The 20,980-nt window shown below is 39.5% G+C and overlaps 2 protein-coding genes across 19 annotated transcripts in view; one reads left to right on the top strand and one right to left on the bottom strand.

Moving 5' to 3' along the window:
* Window positions 1-20,980, bottom strand: part of MCF2L2 (MCF.2 cell line derived transforming sequence-like 2) — a 178,992-nt gene that overhangs the window by 83,333 nt on the left and 74,679 nt on the right. For all 14 annotated transcript variants that reach the window (XR_008578250.1, XM_054835054.1, XM_054835048.1 and 11 more), the window contains 3 exons: window positions 20,769-20,946; window positions 10,699-10,802; window positions 8,165-8,253 (listed from right to left, as the gene is read on the bottom strand). Coding sequence is in view for 13 of the 14 variants with exons in the window: in XM_054835054.1 (XP_054691029.1) it covers window positions 8,165-8,253; window positions 10,699-10,802; window positions 20,769-20,946 (371 nt within the window). In the remaining variant the exon portion in view is untranslated. The remainder of the gene's footprint in view (window positions 1-8,164; window positions 8,254-10,698; window positions 10,803-20,768; window positions 20,947-20,980) is intronic.
* Window positions 1-20,980, top strand: part of B3GNT5 (UDP-GlcNAc:betaGal beta-1,3-N-acetylglucosaminyltransferase 5) — a 43,778-nt gene that overhangs the window by 14,369 nt on the left and 8,429 nt on the right. For 4 of the 5 annotated variants that reach the window (XM_054835073.1, XM_054835075.1, XM_054835074.1 and 1 more), the window contains exon 2: window positions 2,496-4,228. In XM_054835073.1, coding sequence (XP_054691048.1) covers window positions 2,828-3,964 — 1,137 coding nt within the window. In that variant the 5' untranslated portion in view covers window positions 2,496-2,827 and the 3' untranslated portion in view covers window positions 3,965-4,228. Of the gene's footprint in view, window positions 1-2,495; window positions 4,229-5,288; window positions 7,364-20,980 lie in introns of those variants that run through there. The other variant, XR_008578252.1, reaches the window with a different exon arrangement.

The following is a 20,980-nucleotide window of genomic DNA, read 5'->3' as shown; positions in this document are numbered from 1 at the left end:
CATCCCTGAACTTCAAGGAAGGGGGTGCTTGGGAGAAGAAAACTTAGTCTATGTGCATCTCTTGTCCCCTGCTATATCTGCTCATATTTAAAGCTGTTTCCATGGTGAATTTTGTGGTGGTTTTCTGGGGTTTTCTTTCTTTTTCTGGGGGCTTTTATTCTTCCCTAGCGGCAATAACTGTCATGTAGGTTAGCTTCACTGCTAGTCTTCAGTGACCTCTGTCACTTTGTATTTGTGGTGTTGACTGTTGTCTCCTTTTACAAGATGACATGAGCAATTGCAGACTGTTGCCAAAACATGTTATCCAAGTGTAATCTAAAAAAAGTTGTATTTGGTGACTAGAATTCCTGTATTTTTACCAAGGTGAACTGTTCTTCAAGTGGTTAACTAGATTGCCTTGTGTTCCCTTTACTTTCAGAAAAGTGAGCTGCTTTTAAGCTATTGTGATGGCAGTGGGCAATCTGACCACCTAGGCTGAGCCTCTGGGGTTTTTTGTTGTGGGTGCTTTTTTTTCTGACATGGTAAATTTAATTGGGGGAGGTGATGCTGCAGCATTTGTGCTAACTGGCCAGCTTCATGCACAATACAGATTTTTGGAAAAGAGCATAAATAAGTGCCTAGGTTAGAGAGAAAAACCAGAACTTATCCTCACTCTCAGGAAGTAGTGGGTATCTTCAGACCCATTCCTCCAAAAGGAGCTATCAAATGTCTGGATTTCTATAACACTCCAGCTTGTCTGCACCTCTGTGCTTCATCTGAACTGAGTAAGCTTTGCAATAGTGTTCTATTGTAAAGTTGCTGAGTTTATAACTGAGGTGCATTGTTTAACTTCATGTTTCCAAAATAAAGAGGGTTTAAACTGATACTATAAAAAGCGCTGAGTTTTATTCACCAAACTGCCTATACAGCTTTTCTGTTATGCACTACAATCTGCAAGCCTGAACTGCACCAATGCACGGTTTCCATTTTGAGCAGCCAGTCCTCTTCCTGCAGCAGATAACTACACCACAAAATTGCTCCAAACTTTCTTATCTCCATATAGTCTCTTGTGTTCTCATCATGCTATCTAGTTGCAAGACCTTGCATGGGTAAAACAATCTCAAAACATTGGTGTTGCACATAACTTCTAATGTAATAGTGATAGCCTGTGTTCTCTTGCTTCAGGGGTTGTGTTTTTGTGCAAGAAGTGCTTAGCTTGTGGGGTCCCATTCCTCCTGGTGCTAGTCCTACACTTCTTGCTTGACAGAGAGCTCATCCTATTCTTGGGTTTTTACGGGATGAACCAAATAGCTGCTACTTCAGGCTGTTCTTGCTTATTAGGTAGAAGAGACAACTCTGGCTAAAAAACCTGAATTTTACAAACTGCAGGATGAGAAGGCTGTACTTTTCTTCACTAAACTCCTAGTTGGTAGCAGAGCTGGTAGTACTGCGGTGTTAGCTGTCTGGTCTTAATAGGTGTATCTGTGACAGGGGTGCCTGACTGAGGAGTCTGTCTGTGGTCCTGCCTGTGGCTTGCTGCACAACCTGCCTCTAAACTGTAGCTTGGGTTACAAACAATCTCTCTCTGCACTGTTGGCTAAAAAGTAGAGGTCCTAGGCTGATACATCGGATGTTTGATAATGGGTGCTGCTGGAGCACGGTTGTGCTAATGGTACTTTTCAGCCAACCTCAGGCTGGCTGTGGCAGTCAGATAGCTGCTTCCCTCCAATGAGCCTGCCTGTGTGGTCAAGACAGGAGAGCAGCGTGGCTGGGGAAAGTGCTGGATGGGGAAGGTGCTGGGTGAGGCCATCACTGCCACCAGGGCTGGGGAGTAAGGACCAGTACACCACAGGGAGGTGGTGCCTTCCCTCAGGGCTGAGACCATGGCCCTGTGAGGAGCTGGGGGACTGTGCTGAGGCATGGGGGCCCTGCCTAACCTGCACCCCAGGGCCTTGGGCCAGACTGGAGCGAGGGCTGCCTCGCCTGCTTTCCAGTCAGCTCTGGGCTGTTCTTGCACAGAGCCCGGTTGAGGGGAGGTGGCAGTGCAGGGACCTGTGGTGGCTGTGAGGGAGGCCTGGCCTGTCAGGGGGCTGAGGTGGCCCAGAGCCCCCGTGTCTGGGATGGTTACGGGTCTAGGCTGCCCAAAGACAACTTGTAAACTTGGTCATTTGTAGAGTGTGGCTTGCCTCTTAGCTTAAAAGAATTTACTCAAGAATACTGTCATCTGTTGGTTAACAGCAGTGGGTTTTTCTAAGAAAGCTGCTTGTGTCAGAACTGAAGCCTCTGTGTCAGGTTCCCCTTCTCCTTCACTAGCCTCCTGCAAGCTTGTTCTGGGCCCCTGATGTTCTCTAAGTTGCTGGTGGGTTGGGGTTTTTTTTGGGGGGGTGGGGGGTGTAGGTGGGTGGTGGTGGGGAGTGTCTGAGTAGTCAACTCACTTCCATGACCAGACCTAAAACCAGCTGTGTTAATGACAGCTCACTGAAACTTTTCTCTTCTCCCTCCCTTACAATTGGTAGGTATTCATCTTCATGAAGGAAAGAAACACGTGAGAAGATCCAGTTAGAACTATAGTGTTCACTTCAAAATGCCCCAAAGGGAAAATACTCATCTGCGTGTCTCGTCTTTCAAAACTGTCTGCATTCTTTCAATCAAAGAAAAATCTTTTTTGAGAAAGATGACTTGTGAAATCTGTGAACAAAGCTGGCTTTACAAGGATACTGAATGAAAGAAAACATGCCTTACAATGGACACTTATCTTGAAAGGGTGACAGTGTGCTCTTGAACTAAAACACAGGCACTGTCAAAACACAGATCCTGAACAATAATAAGGATTATAAACTGCATCAGAATGTTTGTTAGTCCCAGAAGAGTCAGAAAATGCCATTTTTTGCAGATATTTGCCACTTGCTTCATACTGTGTCTCATGATTTTTTGGGGACCGTTTGATAATCACATTGTGAGCCATATGAAGTCCTATTCATACAGATACCTCATAAATAGCTACCATTTTGTGAATGACAGCCTGTCTATCAACAGGGATAACTTGGACAGAGTATCAAGCTATCAATACTTGATCAACCACAGAGAAAAATGTTGGCAGCAGGATGTTCTTCTCCTGTTGTTCGTGAAGACTTCTCCTGAAAACCGTCATCGGAGGGATGCAATTAGACAAACTTGGGGTAACGAGAAGTATGTTCATTCTCACCTTAATGCCAACATTAAAACTCTCTTTGCTTTAGGACAACCAACAGATCATCTGCAGCAATCACAGCTGCAAAGAGAACTTCAGCTGGAAGACCAGAAATACAATGATTTGATTCAGCAAGACTTCTTGGATACTTTTCACAATCTTACTCTTAAATTACTTTTGCAGTTTAGCTGGGTGAATGCCTACTGTCCTCATGCCAGGTTCATTATGTCTGCAGATGATGATATATTTATCCATATGCCAAATCTTGTTGCTTATCTCCAAAGTCTAGCACAAATGGGTGTTCAAGATCTCTGGATTGGTCGTGTCCATCGCGGGTCCCCTCCCGTAAGAGACAAGAGTAGCAAATACTATGTTCCGTATGAAATGTACCAGTGGCCCTCTTATCCTGACTACACAGCAGGAGCTGCATATGTAATATCAAACGATGTAGCAGCTAAAGTCTATGAGGCTTCATTGACTCTCAATACAAGTCTTTATATAGATGATGTTTTCATGGGTCTCTGTGCCAATAAAATGGGAATTGTACCACACTATCATGTATTTTTTTCTGGGGAAGGAAAGGCTCCATATCATCCCTGCATTTATAACAAAATGATGACATCTCATGGACATGTAGATGATCTTCACCAGCTCTGGAAGCAGGCTACAGATCCCAAAGTTAAAAAGTATTCTTTGGGGATTTGGGGTAGAATATACTGCAGACTAGTCAATATTGTGCTTCTCTGTAAATTATACTATGAGGACACATATCCTTGTTCAGCTGCATTTTCTTAATACTTGAATATATCTGCGTTGAAGATCCACTGAGCCAAAACAGAGCAACAACTTTTTAGCTGTTTATTCAAAATACATGTAAACATGGAAAGAGGTAAAACTTAAATGTGAATAGTTGGGCGTGGGGGGAAGGAAAGATGTTCACAAATTCTGTACAGAAACTCTCATTGGAATGGCTCTCCTATTGTACTGCAACTTTTTATATGTAGCCTGGTTTATTTATGTTCCTCAAGGGATGCAAGTCTGGATTAAATGAACTATAATGGACTTGACTTCTAGACTCAATGCTTGGTGAAAATGTCTGTTACTTTGAACTTGTCAGGAAGTCTTAAGCTTTTTTAAAAAGCTGTGTGAGCCAAGGACCATGATTTTTAAAAAAAAAAATCTACTATATCATAATGGGGTAGACCTTTCAAAACATGAGGAAAATAGAACTTCTGACTTGATGAATGAGACTACCGCAGTAGTTTAAGGCAATGTAAGTTGGTTACAAATATTCATAATTTCTCAGTGCTTCATAGAAAGTGAGTCTGGACCTGCACAATTGACAAACAGTGAGTGCTATAGAAGTGAAGACCTGTTGTGAGCTTTTTCTCAAAGCTCCCTAAATCTTTGTAATAGGAAAACAGTGTTTGAGTGCCCTCTGACTTGGTTGTTTTAAGTAATAAAGGAGCTCCCTTTAGATCAGGACTGAACTTGAAAGGATAAAAATCAAATATTACTCGTGGAACTGGTTTTGCTAATCTTTCTCTGCCTTCTGAAAATTGAAGCAGTATATTTAAACAGTCTAGTCTTTAATAAGCAAATATGCTAAATGAGTTTTCTTTTAACAATGCTTCTGCTTTCCAATATTCATAGTTCTAAAAGTGAAAAGCAAGCAAAAGTCCCTGAGAGTGTTAATTATAGCTAATTTGAAGCTGTGAAAAACTTTAAAAAGCAAAATGTCATGCTTGTACTAACAAAGAGGGAGGATATTTTCTGCACAAAGTTTGACTTCACAGTGAAGGGACAGGGAGATGGTGATCCACAGAAACGTGGTACAGAAAATCACTAAAATATTTCCCCTGAAGACCTAAGCACAAGTCTTTAAAATTTCAGGGTAGTTTTTGTCCACAAACCCCTGTATCTTGAATATATGTCAATGTTAACATCACCTGCAGGAGGAACAAAACACCTGTGCATTGCAAATCAGGATAGAACTAAGTGATGCTCAAACTCCAGCCATTGAGTTGTACTGTGGTGCAATATAAATATCACAGAGAACCAAAGTTCTAGGACATCTGCAGTCTTTTCTTGTTACAGTTCACTAATGGTGTTTTCACAGACTTTCAGGACTGATATTTTAGCTGCCAATTGCCAAACCTGTGGTAGCTCTTCCTGGAGTGGACACACAGCCCACACAAGGTACAGTCAGATAGTGCTTGTGAACTGATTTGATGCTGGAACAATTTCTGGTGGAGATGGTGTCAGAAAACTACTTCTGAAAAACTTGATTCATTCAAGTTATCAGCTGAGCAATAACAATACTTACAAATTATCAAGCATCTGTTGGTGATGTGCTAATTACAGGAGTAAGACTACTTGCTTTCTGTCTCAAGACTAGCTTTTTCCTTCTGTGTGGAACAAGGAGGTACTTCATTTGTGTCTTCTGACTTTACTGTAGAACAGCTATACAGGACTTGGAAGTTTTAAGCTGCAAGTAGTAAACTTTGTTTACTTGCTACTGCTCTTGGAGCTGTGCTGCAGGTTTTCATGGTTTGAATGGCTAATGGTATATGTCAGTGTAGATAGAATCCAGGAGTGAGCTTGCTGACTGTTCTCTAAGCTGCCATTTCAGATGGATGGCAGGTAGCTACTGGAATTAAGTGAAATATGTAACTTTCTATAATTGGTTTTCCAGAATGAAAAGAATAAGAATCGTAACTGGACCCAAATGTTGGGTGTATAAAGAGCCCACAAATAAATCACTTATCAGTGTCTGAATAATTGAAGAAGAATGTAACAGCTATACTTCAGAAAACCCTGTTGCTGTTCTTGCCTAAACAGATTGGTTACAGTACTAAGCATGTGTGTTTTAAAAGAAAAAAACCAAAACATGAGACAACTCTAGATCTATATAACCTGTTGGCTTATAGAGAAATAAATGCATGTATAGAGAAAGTAGCATTCTGTACTGAAGGAAAGCTGCTTCATCACATCTCTGACCTCTTGTGAGCCATTTAAATCAACAAACTGCACAGCAAAACTGCACTTCTAGAACAAGCCGCCCTGTTCACTGTAGGGGAAGAGGGTCTTCATATGCAGTATGCAACCAGAATGTACTATTAAGATGACAATTTTCCCAGTGTAACTGTTGGGATTTATTTTTTTTTACTCATACAAGCAAAGATAAAGTAAGTTTTAAGTAGCTTAAACTTCTGTAGGGTAATGACCTAGCTAACATCTAAAACACCGCTTAAATGTAGTTTGCCATTATCTGAAAGTCACTTTTGACCATTGAAATTGTTTTACAGCTGGCTTGAGTTTTTTTGGATTGTTTCTTAAAAGGGCCTTGATGGTTGTAGTATGCATTTTCTTTTGCTGCAGTGAAAAGAAGTTGCTTGTTGAATAAAAAGGAAAGCATGAAAGCACTCCATTCAAAAAATGGAGAAGCTAGAAAGCTTCTTATTTTCTGTTTCTAAACACTGACTTAAGATTTGTACACCTTTACCTGGAACCTTTTTTAACAATAGTCTTGGTGCTCCAATGCAGGGCTGTCAGCTTTTACTTCTGCAAATAAAACTGTATCAGCCTGAATGGTCACTCCTGAATAAGAGTTCGACATTGTTGCACAGCATATTTAATGCTAAAATTATTTTTACCTGTTTGTTTGGTTTGCATCAGTTTCCCTTTGGTATTACTAATTTTTATACAAAGTATTCAATATTTATTCTTAAACTTTGCTCTGTACCACAAAAAGACAATTGTTTTGTAAAAATTGTTTTGAATAAACAGACTTATTTCTTTTAAAAAAAAAAAAAACCACAACAAAAGTGGTAAATACTCTTGTTGCTTTCTTTGTGACTGACAGGCTCAGCTCTGATGCTTTTAAATGCTGTTCTGAGTGCCAGGCTGCCTCCCCCACTTCCCCTCCTTCCTTTCTATTCTACCTTGAACCTTGTAGAACAACAGGCAAAATCAGTGTTCCCAAGAAAGGGGACAGTTCAGAAATTCGTTTACCAAGCTTCTAAGTCTACAGTTGTGTTAAACTGCCAAATATTAGAAGCTTAACTTGTTAATATTAACTCTTATATTCTCTTTAGGTGATTATTCCCCCAAGAGATGTGTATCTAAGCAAGTTCTATTTCAGATCACACTTTGCACCTTTTGAAAACTAGCTGATGGTGAGAACAGCTGATGGTGAGAACAGTGACAGTATTTTCATTGAGTATAATTAAATTGAGATATTAATAAGTTGCATTTTTGTATGTTACCAATTTGTCTAGCATAATGTATCAAGCTAGCATTTTCAGAAATATACTTTTGCATCAAGTAACTTCAGTGTATATCTGCATGACAGGTATAACACAAGTATAAATTGTTTAAGTCCTACTGAAGAACGACGGAAATGAAGTCAGTGAGGATTGGGGGGTTGGTTTGTGGGTTTGGTGCAGGGTGGTGTATGTTGGGTTTTTGTGGTGGTCTTGTTTTTATAATTGCTCCCTTTGGCCTAGAAACAGTGCAGTTCAACTAAATTAAATTGGGTTTGCTTGGTATTTTTTGTTAAATTAAGTATTTTGTGTTTTAGAATATGTCATTAATAATCTTTCTCCAGACTTTGCAGAACGGGAGAAAAGATTATTGCTTGCATTTGAAAAATCAGAAGCTTCTCAGAGGCATATAGTCAAATATGAATTTCCTGAACACAGGCAGATGATCTTTAATACTGTTTTTTGTAAACACATACCAGGCTTATTCTAATGACTTACTTTCTCATGTGATGTAGTTATTGGTTCTAATGCAAAAGAAACCACCCCCCAACCCAAAATAAAAAATAATCTTACTTTTTCCAGCTAATAGGCTATAAGCATTTCAGTGACTTGATTAGATATAATTTATTAACCTTAAACTTCAAATAAGTTGTAGAGAATGTACTAAAAATGAATTATCTGCATTCTGAGAACAGAAAAAAATGATACTGGCTGGTGTGTGCAGCCTTACCTCCTCCTTGTTGACAAGTTCTCATCACTTTCACTCATCACCAGGACTCTGCTAGATCCTCCTTGGCTAGCTTCATGCATCACTTCAATCTGAATAAAAAGGACACATTAAAAGTGGAAATACTTAATTGCTGATGCTTTTATTTGGAGAACTTTAACTTATTAAAAGAATAAAACCCAGATCCAACTTAGTCTAGTAAGTCACTGGAGAAGTTAAAATAATAGAATTCTAGCTGTTCAGGTTGTAAATCAAGAATATCTCCTATTTTTCTACTTCCTTGGCTAGTAGTGGCATGGGAGGTATTCTTGACTCCAGGTAAAGTCTTCATGTTCTGCCACTACAGAAGGTAAATTATCTCCTTACGTAGATAATTATAGGCATAACAGTCTGTTCCTTAGACTCTCATACTTTTTTGTTTCTGGCCTGAAGCCAACCCAAAGACTTAACATTCTGAGTTCTTTGTACAGTGCCATATGGGGAAGTCTAGGGAATTTGTCTTGTGCCTGAGAAGTGTCTTTGTACTAGTAGCAGTATTACGTACAACAGTGCGTACTCTCAAATACAAGTACCCTTGTGCAAGGACTATCCCCATGTTGAAATGGAGTAGAGCTTTTTACACAATATTTTGATAAGCATTAACCTACTTCCTTATCCACTCTTGCAGAGTTGAATTGTTTTGAGTGTGCTCCAGGCAAGTTTTAAGCAGGCTTTTCCCCCTTTTGCCTGCAGCTTTAAAAGTTCCAAGGACTACTTGGGCTTACTCAAAGGCAATCTCTTCAAATTCAGGAAAACAACTCAGCTACTGAGTTTGCAGTTAATCCAAGCCAATATCTAAACTCTAGTAGAGTCTGTAAGTTCCTGAGCACTTTCATTTTTAAGGGCTGATTCTGGGGAGAAAAGCAGTGGCCTGTCTTATATACTATATAGATAAATTATTTAGCTGGTTGTTGGTGGTGATAGAATCCATTAATAAACTATTTGCACCTGAACTATTATCAGAACAAATAAAATACAAGTTTTATAGCAACAATAGGAAGGAAGGAGAGGGGGCATAACTTGCACTATAGTCTTGGAAAGTAGATTTTAAGAATGAATTTTTTTATAAAGCCTCTACCATGTTGTTGCATATACCTAACCTATGTGTGGGGAATGCAACTAATTACATTCATTACTGATGAGAATACCTCTCTTCCCACACTACCCAATTTCTTTTGATATTCTCTTCTGAATAGTGGTTGTATTTCCATCAATACAGTCAGGGCCCTCTTTTTTTTATTTTCTTTTTCAAAACATACCTTAAATTGCATTTTTTACCATTCTAATAATATGGTGCCCTAAAGAGTTGTTAATATGGATCTTAATGCAGGGAAGATGTGAGAGAATTATGGCAAAGGGATGATGTTATTAAAAGGTTGTGAGTGAACAGCACTATGTATGTTTTGATTTTTGTCTTATTTTTGGTAAAATTGTAACTAAAGGGGATATTGGCAAAGTTACAAAACATTTGTGCACAGACCATTCCAAGTACAACTTCGGTGGTGCTGTCTCTTTCACAGGTATATACCTGGTCTGAACACAAACATTGTAAATAAGGCAAATGAGGCATTACTTAAATTTGACAGGAAAAAAGTCTAGTCTCTGAAGGTAGCTATTTCAGTTAGCTTGAGCAAATGAAAAGTTTCAGGATGCAGCTGCACTTCATCTTAGTTGAAAGAATTGCAGATGAATGAAATTTCTAGAGCCTTTTGTTCCCAGTCCTAAAATACTCCAGGAGGGCCAAAGGGCTGTCTTGATAGCTCTACAGCTCAAGCAAAAGACTGTTTGCTGTAAGGGCAGGGCTCTTAAATGCTGCAAGGCTTGGGAATAGGGTGGAAAGGGTAAGCATCCAAAGAGCCCTAAACAGAATCTTGCTACAGAAACAATAATGCAACAAGTCTCATCTTAAAGACACAAAAGCAAAATACACTTCCCTGAACCTTACTTGCCCATGCAGCAACTGGTAACAGTGGAATTTTTCTTGTTGTTTTTGTTAGTTTATTTTTAAGTATTAAATGTCTAGTTTTTCTTCCTTTGTGTAGAAACTATCCTTAGAAAATATTTACATGAGGAAAATGTAACTTTGTAAAACTCTGAACATAATACACTTTAACTTCAGAGGAGCTGGAATAAGATTATAGTTTTAGAAAAAAAAACCGGTCCATATGCAATAAGAAAGGATGGGCACTTTGGATGCAGTTTAATGTATTATTGTTAGATGTTCCCTCCATGTTTCTTCTGTCCTTTGAAAGTGATTTCTACTTTAATGTAACTTGTTTTTCCATGAATGTAACTTTTTTTAACTGTCATCTGAGTAACTTTCAAACTGCAATGTGAAGTGTAAAAAAAAAAAAAAAAAAAAACCCAAACAATTTAGCAGAGAATTAACTTGTAAATGTTCACTTTTTAATTCCAAGTATAAATATGTAAACCTATATTTAAATTGGTTTTGAGTTCTCTCACAATTTGGCATGTCCCCAGAACACAGGCACTCCTACCTTAATTCCACCTTTAGTCTTCTTAATGTTTTTCTTTTTTGATAACTCTACTTCAGAAATGGACTTTGGAGGGCAGGGGATTTCTGTGGACCTCCTGTTGGTAGCTGAAGAATCAAAAAGAAAGTAACATTAGAAAATGTGTGCTAAAAGTTGAAATCCTACTTCCTAATAAGGGCAACAAACAAAGATCCTGTTGCAGCAGTGGTAACCAAGACCTGAATTGTGGCTGGAGTAGTGAAGCACCAGCTGGGACAAGGGATGGGCCACATTGTTCTGTACTCCACTGCCTCAAATTGGCACCTAGAGCTCCAGGCTGTAATGACTACTTTGGTTTGGTTTCCTCCCTGGCAACCACCTTTAGAGTAGCTGAGGTAAATGTTAGCCAGCTGTATCAACACTTGGGTAATCTTCATTTGCATAGGTGTTCAGCTCAGGTGCTGTTCCTTTTGTGGGTTCCCAAAGAAGGGAAATTTTGGTTCTGGTAGTGCTTTGCTAATGTTGGATCATAAAGGATTGTTGCCTGTAAGGTTTTATCACATGATTTACTCTTTTGAGACTTGTTCATATGGGTGTTCAACAAGTCACTGTGACCATGTAATGATAGTGAAGCTGTGGAAATGATTTCAGAGTGCTCTGTGTCAGGTTTGTTGGGCCTGGCAGGCTCTGTAAACTACAGTTAACTGTGAGCTGTTTAATGCTACTAGAAAATCATCCTTAACAACTTAACTGCTTACCCTGAGACTACTATCCAGAGAAAGAGTTTAGAATGAACTGAGAAGGGGAATCATACATTTGGCTTGAATAGAAAATCCTCTCTCCATTACAGTTTGTATCTTTGTTTTAAATGATAATGAGTTCATAGTGCATGTTATATAACTACAGGGCAAACAGTGCTCTCCTCTTTCGTAGTTGCTGAATTGATACAGCAGCCATGCATGTTATGGTAAAACCGAATATGAATACCAGATGAAACAATGAAAGAATCTGGGTCAGGCAAGAAAGAATAAAATTGTTGCAATTCTGAGATTATTAGGTCCTTTTCAGTTTTATTCTGGGAAAACTTTCTAATTGAACAAGAACTTTTATTTTTTGAAAAGCTGGTGTTTTCCAATGCATCCATGAATGTTCTGTTTAAGATGGTTTCACCAAGTTTAATGTTGGTTGTCACAAATAACTTTCTTCTGTAGGAAAAGCTGAGGGATGTGATAAGAAAAGATGCAGACATTGAAGAGGGAAGACATTAACAAGTTTTCAAATGCCCTTGTTAACTCCTTTTAATGTAGTAAAAAAAAGGCAGCATAGAAACAACCCAAATTATATGCAGTTAAAAAAGACAACATATCTGTGTCATAGACAATAATAACCAGCTGACATTTCTCCTACCCTGTCTCTTCAACTGCTTTATCATGCAGCTGGGAAGAGAATTAATTAAAGCAGCTTCTCCCTAACTCAAGTATTCCTGTTTTTATCCCCTGGGGACTGACATGAAGACTTGGCCATATCCATTTCACATCTATTATTCTTCCCAGTGAGTCCATATTGCATTGAAGAAACTCTAATGGCACAGTCTAGAGCCACCAGCAGCTACAACTGACCATTAGAAAATTCTTACAGGTCCCAGAACTGAGCTGAAATGCAAATGTTGACTCCATTTAATTCTTCCATCACTCCCTTTCAGATGATACAGCAGGCAATTTGTTTTGATTTTGAGCAGTACTTTTAACACCTGCATTTTTCCCTGTCCCCAAGAAAGCTTTCCATGAAGAAGTAATTGTTTTCTCAGAGGTATTGTTATTTCACCCAAGAAGTGGTGTACTAACATTTTGAAACCAAGGGAAAAAACAAAGCAAATATAAGGTGGTTGTACTTATGGTCAAGGTTGTTCATACCTATCTAACCTGCAGGGAGGGTGACTTCTAGCTTTCTCAAAATCAGAATACCAACCTTCATCAACTATTTGATAAATTTCCAAATCAGCCTTTGTATGGTTTTTCCCATGGATCACTGAGTAAAGTGGTTATAAACATCAGCAAATTCACTCTTTTCCATATTAATGCATCCTGAAGATTCTATTGAGCCTTAGATTCTCACCTACAGTGATCTTGTCAAGATACATGCTGTGATTGTACCTATCACACTGAACAGTATCATCTCTTAGAACTTCTCCCAACTATATCCTATTTATACCTTTAAAAATCAGCATTAAGACATGATCACAAAATTTGTGATTAAACTAAGACATTGTTTCATACCCTTCCCCACATGCTTACCAGGCACTCCTGAATACCCCAGCTATGCTGTCAATGTCCAGTTACCCATCTAAACCTCAGTTCAGCCCACTGGATTGCTCTACAAAGCTAATTCCCAAGTTTTATATATACTGGATGTGTTATTAACAGGAATGGAAGCAAAGGAAATAACTTTAGGAACCATGAGATCTTTTGCTTAGAGCTGCAGTCAGCAATACAAAGTTGTTTGACCTGTTTATTAAACAGAACACTTTCTAGCTGAAAGGAAGGGTTGATACTGATGTGAAAATCCTGGCTGAAAGCAGTCAGCAGAAAACATGAAAATCAGTTATGACTTTGATGTCTGGATCACAACTTGCAAACTCAGACAGGTCCAGGCAATCCAGGAAGGGGAGCACTGGACAGTTGAAGTGAAAGATGATGCATTTACAGAACACCCAAGTGCCAATGCTCCTTCATCCAGCAGCAAATTACTCAGGTTGGTTTATGAGCTTAATCTTGGCTTCATCAGTATGACACGTTTCAGAAAGGAGGCAGCAGATTCAGGAATCCAACTGCACGTATTCCAAGGGTGAATTTGATTCAGATTGACACAGCAAACTTTCCCCTTCCCGTTTGACCCAGAAATTAATTGAAAATGGGAAGCAATCTGTTTTCAGTTATGCTCCAGAGTATTGAGTTATTGGCTGGCCCATATTCAGAGACTGCTGCATGTCAGTACATTTAAGTAGTCTGGAGTCAATTAGAAACAACCCAAATACCTGTCAATTATTATTGCACTAATTACTCTGGAACTGGAAATATTTTATAAGGGAAACTCCCTTAAATTCAGTAGTTGGCCATTTGAAGGTCATTACCATACTGCTGAGGAAGCATTCAGCTGCCTACTGAGAGAACAAAGGCAGAGGAACAAAGGAAAACTGTAACTATAAACAATCTAAGGTCTGCATGGTTTCAAGGTGATTGAAACAATAAGATGACACAGTATTCCCCTGGATAATAAGTAATGAAGATTTCACTTTAAACTCCATAATATTTTAAATTGCTTGATGCTGCTTTTTAACAATATTTGCTTTAAGGGCAGCGTATGCAGAGGTAAAACTTTTTATTGCAAACATATTTACAGTAAAGCAGGGTTTGTTACTATCACTTGCATTCACTGGAGCACCACTGTGCTTCTCCTATGGGGCATAGGCACTGCTTAGTGTTTTATGAACAAGTTCCGTGATAAACACGGAATTACTGTTTTATTACCTAGCCTACAGCAAGTAGTAACATGGGCTGTACTGTCCCTAAAGCTGTACGTAGATTTTGCAGTCTCTCCACTGCTCCATGACTGAAATAAATTCAGTAAGGACAACTTGCTGTGCTGTGTGTGAGGAAAGGCTGTGGTTTCATCCATTGCTCGTGTGTGACGGTACAGGCACCTGCTCTCAGGAGTTCAGCTACAGCACACAAGGAGGTACAAAGGGGACTGTGCGCCACTCCCAGGTGCTCAGGGACAGCTGGATTAGTTTATCTGGGTAACTGGCCTCAAATTTACTCCTGCTACAGTAAGTGTAACTCATTAGCTAGTAAGAGAGAGACTGACACTGTAGTCAAGGGTTATCATACATACTCAGTGCTTGCAAGACAGTCAAAGTCCCCCCTCAAATAAGCACCATGCTTTACATTCAGGTCTTGTGTGAATTTCCCAATCACATGCTTCCCCATCTGTTTTCTGGGGGACAGTTTGTGCATTCTCATTAATCACCTACAACAGAATCAAAGTCCTTTGAGTCTGTTCTTGCCAAAGGACTTTGGCAAGAACAGGCATGGAAACAACTAGTCTGGTAAACTGTTTATTGGGGCTTACAGCTCATGCTGTCCCACAGGAACATGCATTTGAAGATAATTAACAACTTAATAGCATTTTTGAATGCTGGTGATAACAAAACAGCATGCTAAGGCAGCTAAAGAAACACCAGAGCATCTAAGGTTTATCATTTAATGACTTAATACCATCATTTCCATTCTTAGGCAATGTAATCTGTACTGCTTTGCTCTTGCAAAATTGCTGTCAAGCCCCCTGAAAATCTGCCCATATAAGCAGCATAGAGTGAGATCCCTCTATGCCAAATATTATTCTACAAGGAGACACATGACTGTTTCCTCAGACTCAGGCAAGTATGATAGCAGCCCTACAGCTGCAAAACTGAAAGCATCTTGTCCTTTTCTCTACCTCATTTATAGAAATATCTTTAACTATAGAAACTACTAATTTCCAAAAACTATTAATGAAAATCACATGCACCATCTTTTCTGAGTCAGCTAATCTCTCTACAGCCTCACTCCTCCTGCACACATCCTCAGACTCTGGCAAGACATTCTTCTTTTATCCCTTCTCCAGATGTTACTAGTTATGACTGTTACACATGAGTGATTGCAAGGAACCCTGGAATGGATCCAACCACCAGTCACACACATTTAACTGAGATGGAACCAGTTTAAATTTTATTAAAGAACTGAAAAGACTCCAGCTGTGTTCCCCCATATAAATTTCACCTTCCAAGTTGGCTTTCTAAGATGGTTGTAGGGCAAGTCATGGATTTTTATGTGCACTGTGCTAGTAAACATGTTTATCTGCTTAATGAGCTCACAGAAATTGACATCTCTACTCCTGTATTTTGCATTTATGTTGCACACAAAGAAATCCCTAGGTGAATATTTTATACCATTTAGAAGACAGGAGATGCCAGAAGCAAAGCTACATGTGCAACTCAAGTTTTGCCCCTTTGCTGCACCCCCCTCTAAGAATCCTTGCCTCATTCAGTGCATGGAATCAAAACCACTTAATATACATAAGCAGCTATTCACTATTTTGATTCATTTGTATTTCTCGGGGGGGGGGGGGGGGGGGGGGGGGGGGGGGGCAGAGCCTTACTATCCATGTGTTATTTCAATCCCTGCTCTGATAATTGTCTTTTTTGTAATAGTCATTTTTACAATTCAAGTGCTGTTTTCACAACACTTCTCAGAGGTAACAGGCTGTTATCAACCATACTAAGATCTCCAAGTTCCATAGATAAAGATGAAGAGAGAATACACTACTTTGGGAGACCAACTTGACATTTTTAGAACTGAATTTTCAGGTTACTGAGTATTATATGCCACTTCACATGTTCCAGAGCACATACCTTGCCCACTGATTTCAGTCTTTTCACTGCTCTTTCAAGGTAGATTTCTTTAAGTAGCTCACAAGTTATTAAAAAAATAAACAACCAAAATTGCACTAAGTTGAATCACATTAACACCCACATGGGTTTTTAACAGGGTTGATGCCTTTAACCTACAGTGCCCGCTTCTCTTATCCCACATCAGCAGGAGCGAAAAGCAGCAGTAAGCAGTCACAGTTTCAGGGGTGTCTCCAGAACAGTCAAAATCCATCTGAATTGGGTCTGGTACAGTTCTCCCTTTCCTCCCAACCTCTGGCCCCACACTTCTGTCTCCTTTTTTGTCAGCACTGCTGATCATGGAACTGGATGATGACGAGCTGAACTAGACAAAACAAAACCACCCTCAGACACACTGACAGTTTTCAGTTCCCTCCTTTATTCCCAGTAGTTATGTGGCCATACATACCAAGGGAACGCAGAGTCACAAACACATTGCTGTGCTGGGCAAAAAGGACAGGGGAAAAGGGAGGCTGTGACAGCCTGGTATTAAGGAGGACTTAAGCTGCTGCAAGATCATACTGTCAGGAAACAAGCAGTGCAGGGGATAAGAAACATTTTGTCTCTGGGTTCCAAAGATTTTTGCTGACAACAAAGGAAATTAGACTATAAGAGCCAAGCTGTAGCAAGTTCATACATAATGAATGCATATGAGATTTCCCCCCCCCCCCCCAAGTGCCTATAATTCTGCCAAATCTGGACACTTTAGGAAGGGACAAAACTACTTTGCACTGCCACGTTCCAGCTCTTGCCACAAAGGTAACTAAAACAAGACAATTCTCCTAGCTTTGTTCACTGAGACGGCCAAACTATTTTTTACTGAAGTTTTCCAAGAAAGTGTCAGGCTGAAGAAGATAGCCTTTGGGAAAGTTTTATTTCAAAGAGTTAGAGTTTGGGAGAATTCAAAGCAAATGAAAATAGAGAAATGCTAACTACAATCATCCCTAATAGCTTATATTACCCTTTACAGCTCTGTGGCTTATCCTGCTGTGCCAGACAAGCCTGCGGGCAATGCTAGCCTGTATGGTTTGACTCTATGGACCTATCCCAATTCATTCCAGCTGAGGAGTTTTGTACAGAAACACAGTCCACAAATATGTAGTCAAATCATCAAAATTATGTCCTCAGAAGTAAACTAGAGCAAAAGAATTTCCCCATCAAGTGCCACCTCTTTCCTCCCAGCACATACAGGGACAAGTTTAGCCATCAGCAATATTCAAGCAGCTTCCATTGGGAGTAAAGAATTCTCCTTGAAATAAGGTGTCATATATACTACTTAAAGATTTTCAAGGCATTTATTATAAAAGGGTCAGCAAAGGGTTTTCTGCCTTTTCTGGGTTAATCTGTGAATAATATTTTAGCAGATTCCCACAGCTAAAATTTGCACCAAGTCCAGCTGGCATAGACTTTTCAGCATCATGATAATTCTAGTACTAGTTTTTCCAATGTTGAACAGGCCTGTCCCTGCAAAATTTACAAGTTCATTTGTGAAACCAAAAGCTTCAAGCAAAAATGGGATTAATTTAAAATTTTGCTTCGGAATTTCCAGACCCATAGAAAAGCATTGGGTGAGGGAGAGTTTACAGTGCAGCTCTGAGCTGCCTTTCTGGGTCTTCACTAAGCTAAGTCTTTGCCAAGACTCACCAGAGACCACAAGGGCAGAGGCATAAGAAACCATCACAGTCATTTCCCTGATAGAAATCTGCCCTTTCTCTCTCATATATGGATACAGGCAGAGCTGATGCGTCCACGTAAAATGAAAGTCTCACTGTTACAATAATGGAGTATTTCATGCCTGAGCCTTCACATCTGTTAAGATTTTTTCCATTAGCACCCTGAATTGGATTGAGTGTTCCCTACTACACCTTGTTAGGGAAATGGAGAGTCAACAAGTAAAAACAAAACAAAACCTATTCTGGAACAAATGCAACTTTTTTCCCTTTCACAGACAACCATTGCAGTGCTGCTATGGTATTGTTACATATGGTGCCTGGGGACAAAAGCCTTTCTTTCTGGTCTTCTATTGCTGTTTACCACATTTTCTTGCCTTTCCCTACCTTTGTATTTGCACAGCCTAGGAATACGGTATTTTCCTGTCACCATATTCTATTTTGTAAGCTTTTAGAAATATTCTGCTATGTCCTGGGCAGCTAATTAAAATGAGTTACAATATCTGTTACAAGAAGGTGCTCTTAGCCTCTTTCATTTTTCCAAGATGGTGCTCGATAAATTCTCCCCATAAATAAATGCTGATTCTGCATTGATCCTGTGAATGTGAAGAAAGGGCACAGAGGAAAGTCCAAAGAGGGTAGCTTCAAGAACAAAATTTAACAGCCTCATTTTCAAGGCTTTGAACAGGACTCAGTGGCACTATTTCTATTCTCAGCCACATTTCAGACTCAGACTGTGAAACTTCTGGATGAATCACTCAATTTATCTGTGTTTCAGTTTTCTTTCTGAAGAAGAAAGTAGTTAAAATACTTACCAGTACTTGCCAAGTGCTTTGGCATTCTGAGGGAAAAGGCACCCAGGAAATTCAAAGTGTAACTCTGGGTATTATCCAATTGTCCACTACAAAAAAGGAGGCCATACACAGTATACATAAATATAAGTGTACTGTTCATGGCAGATAAAGTAACTGGGTTTGAGCCTGAGAATAAGCTGTAGATAGTCAGGGACTTCTGTGCCTTTGTACAGAGGTACTCTAGGTCAATCATCTTCAGGCACAAAGAATCTGAATGAGATACTATAGTCTACTTATCAATGTCTGAACAGGACTGGGTTGCTCTTCACATCTCAGAGAAGACCAGAGTAACATTTTAAAATAAGTTTCATCTACCTATTAATTTGCAACAGAACATCAGAGGCTAATCCTTGTCATGCAGTTATCCTGTACTGTGTTGTATAGCACTGAACTGACACGCAAGGGTCAGAGCAAGGGACTATCTCATGATTTTTTGTGAAAGAGCTGATAACATTGGATTGGCTGTATGAACAAGACCCAAAACTTAAAGAATTGTCATTTACATACTAATGACTTTAAGGTTCTATCTATACCAAAAGTTTAATGAAAAAAATCTGCAAGTGAAATTACAAGAAAGAAGTTCAAGAAGCACAAACACAGAGACTGCATGCATGATCAAAACCACAAGACTAGCTTTTAGCCTGGAGATGCAATTTCACAATAAGTGAAAGCCATTTTAAAACTGTACTACCGCTATAAAGGACTAACTAGCTCTGACCTACTGACCCCATAGCTCCATTTTTTTGCAATTTCCTTTGCTTCAGCACTAGTGGCCACGTAGTTAATCTGATCCACTTTAAAGTTAGGGTTGCTCGGAGCAGACCTCCAGAGCTGCCTACATTGTTCTAACTCATGCAACGGAAAACCAACTACTACATTTTTGTAGTCAGTTCATTGAGTTTTCAAGGTAAACCACAACTCATACAGCTAATTGACTGCCAACAACAGTGCAAGAGGGGAACACATTGCTGCCTCCAGCAGCAGTGGGTGGCAGAGCAGAGCCTCAAAGGCATTAGGGTCTCAGCTTGTCTTAAGCCAATAGCAAAGCTGAAACTTGAGGTAGCAACTGAATGTTAAGAACACAGCTAGCATGGCTTGGCAAGGGAAAAGTACAGATGTCAAACCAACACAGTGACTGGAAGAAGGTGATGATCTTCCCTGGGGAGAAAGGAAGAGTGTTGGGGAGCAGAGGAGAACAGGGACATTTGTGTGACCTTGTGATAGCATGCCTAGAAAGCCAAATAGTCAGGCTGCCGGCCATCCTAATCTTCCTGTTGAGAAAGCAAAATTTATTGCATGCTCTTCATGCAAATTAGGGTTTAAGGCTTTTTGCTAAAGGTTCCCCTTTTAAAAAGCCCTAAGGTTCCAGTTTTTAATTTCTTTTAACCATCTCTGCTAAAAAGAGACAACCTCTTCCTGCCACCAAGTGCAGGGTAGTTGGTCTCCAAGACAGACTGTTTCAAGTTAGCTTAAATCACGTTCTTTTTTTGCAGAAAATAGCTATCTTGGTTAAAGGCACACGCTAACCTCAAATTAGGAACTTTTAGTAAATTCCAAACAGAAGCAATGTTCAACTGTTACAGTTAGTAGAGGATGACCCTAGAAAGTGAATAAACAGTTACGTAGAGGAGAAAAAGCAAAAATTGCACAAATGAGCCAGTGTTGCTAAGGAGCCTTTAACCTTTGCAAGTATCTGACTGAAACTTGAGGGATCATGACCCTTTAAAGCCAAATATTCACATTATAGCACATGCAATGTAGAAGAGGCTCTCACACTTACCTTGCGTACTTCCACAGTGATTAGCCTGGTTTAGGTTTTCAAGAATTAACAGTGTAAGACATACTGAGAAACAGTATAGAAATGTACCCTATAGATTAGGCATAGGAAGAGAAGCCCGATTTTTTTTTATTCACCCTTGTTTGTATGTTTGCAGTGACAGATATTTCACATTCTTTTTTAACAGCTGGGCCTACAAGGCTGACACTGAAAATTTGTATTTGATGTTCATTCTGATAACCAAAATTAAACACGACTATACGGACAAAATATTGGCGCATATCTGAAAGCAGTTGTTCATGGCCTACCTACTCCTGCTGGTCTGGTAATCTTTGGTGATGCTCGCTTTGGAGAAGATTCAGGATGTGGGGCAACAGGTTGTACTGGCCGGGTCTGTTTTGCTGCCAGCTTCTTCAGACTTACTTGCCTCTTGTCAAACATTTCTTGTACATCTTCTAGTTTTTGTAGAATTCTTTGGGCATTGGCCTAGGCAAAGACAATGTAAACAACAGATAGTTGC

Source organism: Grus americana, chromosome 9, assembly GCF_028858705.1.
Source record: "Grus americana isolate bGruAme1 chromosome 9, bGruAme1.mat, whole genome shotgun sequence".
Classification (NCBI taxonomy): domain Eukaryota; kingdom Metazoa; phylum Chordata; class Aves; order Gruiformes; family Gruidae; genus Grus; species Grus americana.
The sequence above is the reverse complement of the archived record's forward strand: the minus strand, read 5'-3'. Positions and strand labels throughout refer to the sequence as shown.